This window comes from Topomyia yanbarensis, chromosome 3 (assembly GCF_030247195.1).
Source record: "Topomyia yanbarensis strain Yona2022 chromosome 3, ASM3024719v1, whole genome shotgun sequence".
NCBI classification, from domain to species: domain Eukaryota; kingdom Metazoa; phylum Arthropoda; class Insecta; order Diptera; family Culicidae; genus Topomyia; species Topomyia yanbarensis.
Window position 1 is genome coordinate 423,021,888 of NC_080672.1, and position 4,660 is coordinate 423,026,547.

The 4,660-nt window shown below is 46.8% G+C and overlaps 1 protein-coding gene across 1 annotated transcript; it reads left to right on the forward strand.

The window, feature by feature from the left end:
• Positions 1–260: 260 nt before the first annotated feature.
• LOC131688539 (protein extra-macrochaetae) lies at positions 261–4,180 on the forward strand. Its single transcript, XM_058972856.1, has 2 exons — positions 261–1,062; positions 3,593–4,180. The coding sequence occupies exons 1-2, from the start codon at positions 610–612 to the stop codon at positions 3,611–3,613; spliced, it is 474 nt and encodes a 157-aa protein (XP_058828839.1). The 5' UTR covers positions 261–609; the 3' UTR covers positions 3,614–4,180.
• Positions 4,181–4,660: the final 480 nt, after the last annotated feature.

The window sequence follows — 4,660 nt, forward strand, 5'->3', positions numbered from 1 at the left end:
AACTTGCACTTTATGACACTGCTTAATCAAAACAAACAAATAAACATCACTCAATCGTACCCAAGTGTCAACTTGCATGCAAGCAGCGCTATCAGCTACCGGCACCCCACCCGACCCGAACGCTGCTCGGCTCGGTGGAGGGGATGACACGAATCGATGGCGAACACCACTCGGCTCTGCTCGGTACCGGTGGGCGTGACTTACGCTCCTACTCGACCGAGGGTACCGGGAGAACCGACGTACGGAAGCGCCGAGTACAACTCTACTCATTCTTCTGTCAGCGTTCGATCGTACCGCACGCGTTTTAGTACTCTGGTAAATAAAATCGATACCGACTGGTGTTTGTGTGGTTTGCAAGAAGTAAGAGAAATTTCTCTCAAGTGGAATAATAGTTGAAAATACCAACCAATCTCAAGGATATTTTCTGCGCCAGCAGTTGAAAGTGTTTGTTTGGATTTATTCGAAAGGAAACCGTGCCGTTTCAAACAACTGGAAGCAAGTGATTGGAAAGCTTGGCTTAGTGAAATTTCAAGTGTTTACAAGTGTGATTAGAAACCGGAGCAAATCCGGAGGAAAGCCGTCAAAATTTGTGTGAAACGAGCAAGAAAAATGAAGGCCATCACAGCGGTGTGTGCTACTGGTGCCTCAGTGCCGGCAATTTCCGGCGGCCGAGTGCAGCGACACCGGGATGGTGAGAATGCCGAGATCCAGATGTACCTGTCGAAGCTGAAGGATCTGGTTCCGTTCATGCCGAAGAATCGAAAGATTTCCAAGCTGGAGGTCATCCAGAACGTCATCGACTACATCTGTGACTTGCAGAATGCGCTGGAATCTCATCCGGCGGTGAATAGTTTTGATCCCGTGCAGGCATTAGCCAGTCAGCAGTGTCCGGTGGAACCGATGGAATCAACCCCCGTTGGTCCACGGCAACCGTTGGGCGTGCGATCCAGTCCAAATACTATTTTGGCGAATGGTGCACTCAATGTTCCCACCAGTTCCGCCCTCAGCCCCGCCAATGGAGCAAGCAGTTCCAGTAGCAGTAACAGTGAAACATCCAACACGGTAAGTGTGTCCAAACTATCATCAAACTGAAAAGTACCGTTCGATTGACGTGAAGAAATTCCCCCTAAAGGCAAAGTCACATGAGTGGTGTTAACAAACAAGAATGCAAAATCGTCCGACGTGGGAACGGACGGCGATCGAAACTTCGAAGGAGAAAGAACACGAGGGAGAGCGAGAAACGAAAAAGATTGTTTTAACCTTTTCCACCCCCCGTCCTCGCAGTTTTCCGTCTCACCCAAGATCGACGATCGTTTCACGGCGCCGTTCCCAGCCACGACCCCGCGTACAGCGGCGGCGGCGGCGACGACGAGTGTGCGATATTTTTCAACACAAAAATGAACACCTGCACCGGGTTATTAAAATGAAGGCACTAACAAACAACGATCACCGCTCTTTTTCGCGCCACTCACCCTACCCACTCTCGTAAATGTGCGACCGGTCGGTCGGTGGGACTGTCAGTTGATGGCTGGTTGTGTGAGTGGATCAAATTAAATAAATTGCCGAGATTTTGTAATGGGCTTGCTCTTTTTTTTATTATTTCGCGTCGCTTCTCTTCAATGGTTTCGAAGGCGACCGTAGCTATGGTTACGTCAAGGTTTTGGTATTCACGAAAATTTCAACTTCAGGTGTTCCGCCACCGACCAACGAGGTGTACTTGTTGATCACCACCACCTCTCGATCGTCTGTTTTTGTGTTCGAACTGATTCTGGGATAAACCCGTACCCCTGGATGACGGACGGGCTTACGATCGTCCGTCGTTTCAAATGGGAAATGATCTGACTGAAACAGTTGTGACACATCACAGCGGCTATGGATCGCAGTAAGCGGTGCCAGATAGGGGAACATTACTTTCAGTAATGAGGGAAAGAGTCACGATTTTTGCCATGGAGGCACAGACTAGTAGATGCGCTTTGAACAGATCAAATGATCTTCTGGACGATCTCTGGAATCATTTGCATCCACTTGGCTGTGATCCCAGGCTACTGCGATTTAGCGATCACTGACATCTACGGTAGAGCGTGAAATTGAACCATTCCACACACAAACGGCTCGCAGGTCGTGATCGTTCGCTGCTCTCGCGCATTAATTGATTGCCATGCAGCGAACCGAGGAACGCTGAGAACTGCCAAAGTTTTGCCTAATTAAAGATGCCGCAGCAAAGTTTAACGAACGATTGCCAAGTGTTTGACCCAATTCAAGCGCGCTACCGGCGTCGACGGCCATCAAGATCGCGTATCGCACCCTTCCTGGCTAATTAACGATCTGTCATTAATATTCACACCAACTGTTTTTCGACGACGGCCACGGCGGCAGCGACTAACGACGACGACGACGACGTTGTTGACTATTTTTAGTTTTACAAATCACCTAAAAATAGCTCGATTATCCGCAAGCCCCCCTATCGCCACAGGGGAGACGCCAAATTCGAACGCTCACAGCGCCAGCCAGGGCTGTCGAAAGAAGCGGAAACACGACGCGACAATCTGCAATTTTAATAAGGCGCTTAAATTACCTCCACGGCGAAACGCAGACACATACACAACAAACACAGCGGACTAGTCCGCGAACGAAGTGACGAAGGAGAAACAAAAGAAATCAAAACAACTCGCTTCCACCACGCCTAACCGCTCTCGGCCATGATCGGGTTGAACACGTGCAAAATTTTCACCCTGTTTACTAGCCCGTAAAATTCAAATCTGAAATCGTTCGATAAATCCATCGACATATGTTTCAACTTTATGAATTTATTCGTTGTACGATGCACAGTTCACATTGGTACTTCGAACGAGTTTTGACAGTTGCGACGAATCGATTCGATCACATCCCAAACACATGTCGAAGAGCATTTCACGCTTTGCACCAGTACAGTACCGAAATGGTCTCCATCTCTCAACATGCCTACTACGATTTCGAAGACTGCCAGCGAAACCACAGCTGCAGCGATCGATTTCTCACCAAACTCGATCAAAGTCGTGACCTGGCCTCCTGCCAGCAGTACATGCTGCTGTCGGTACTGGCTTGGCTACTTTGATTAGGGTTCGTGACTTGACGAACTCCTCCAGCCAATAACCGACCGAAACCGCTAGAAAGTCAACTACCTACGTGACCACAGTGTAATGACCATGCCCACGGCAACGACGTTACAAATCATTGCCCTGATTGGTGTCCGATCGGCCAGTTCCTCGACTTTGCTCGTGGTGTATTTGCACAATTAAATTGGAAAGTTTTGAAGCTGAAACCGCCACTGCTAGTTTGTTTCGTTGCGCGCCGTATGCGAATGAGTGAAAGACAGCTGCTCTAAATCTGCGCGCGGCTCGGTGGTGGTTTTCCGCGTACCTTTCATGCCCAGGTGTTTAATGATCGTGTTTCCTCCCGAGACGTAGCCTCCTCACCAGCTGTCTCAAAACCAACCTACTGCGTTAAAGGGAAAAATGAAGCAATTTCTCTCTGCCATAACTGTCAGCCACAACCTTCCCACTTCGATCATTGACTAATTCCATTTCTTTTCTCTCCCTCCCTCTTCTTGCAGATCAAAGAAATGTCGACGTGAATGGCACTGGCCCCACACCCGTCACCGCCGCCACTGGAACTTCCGTTCCAGTCAGGCTACTCGTTGAGGAGTTTGGATGATCTCAGCTTCGAACTGAATAGAGATGGGACTGTTTTGTCGCCGGATATGGAATCCGGACCCGGGCTACCGCCCGAATCGGGCAGCATATCCGGTTGTGGATCCCTTATTTGAATCATGAGCCAGCTAGCTGAAGCGAATGGATTATGTTAATAATTATATTAATGTTCTGTGATCTATAGAATATGTTTTAAGCAGAAGTTTAATTGAAGGGTCATTCAACTGATTTCACTATCATAGCGAGAAGCATAAATCGCCCTTTCTTTCGCACTGGAAACAAAACAGTCAACCATCGTTTGTTTTCCTGTGGGAAGGAGGCCTGTACAAAGTGTAGAATTTAGTTACAATAATCTTACCTAAAAAAAAAAAATAAACACGCTACGGATCAACTAATAGAAATGAGAACAAATTTGAATAACTTTTGTTAGTAATCTTCAATCCTGAAATGTGTTATTTTTTGTAAATTAATCGATGACTTTTAACTTTTGTTTTTTAGTTTTTAGTCAGAAGGCATAAACTTTATTTATGTACATAGTAAACTAGAACAAATTATATTTGTTCCCAATTAAAAACAATAATTTATAAAGTAGCAAGACTTTATCAAATAAAATCGAAAAAATAATCAATGAAAAATCAAGGTAGTTTACTTCTTGCCCGAAATCCTGACGTTCGTGAAATCCCACCGCATCCAACTAACCTTTTAATAAAATTCACTTTGCCCCTGTCTGCGCGGCCTCCATCATCATGGTTGCAGCCTACTAGTAGTAGGTAGTCAGTCGTTGCGTCGTCGTCGTCGTCGCCGCCGTCGCCATCATAGTCATGATCATCATCATCATCATCTCACACCGAATTACAGCCGGAGGCAACAAATATGTGCACGTGTTCAAATCAGCTTCATCCGCTCGCTCGCATATGTGTACAATTGATGCTGATGCTGAAACGAACCGGGCGGTAATGGAGAATGGGTTA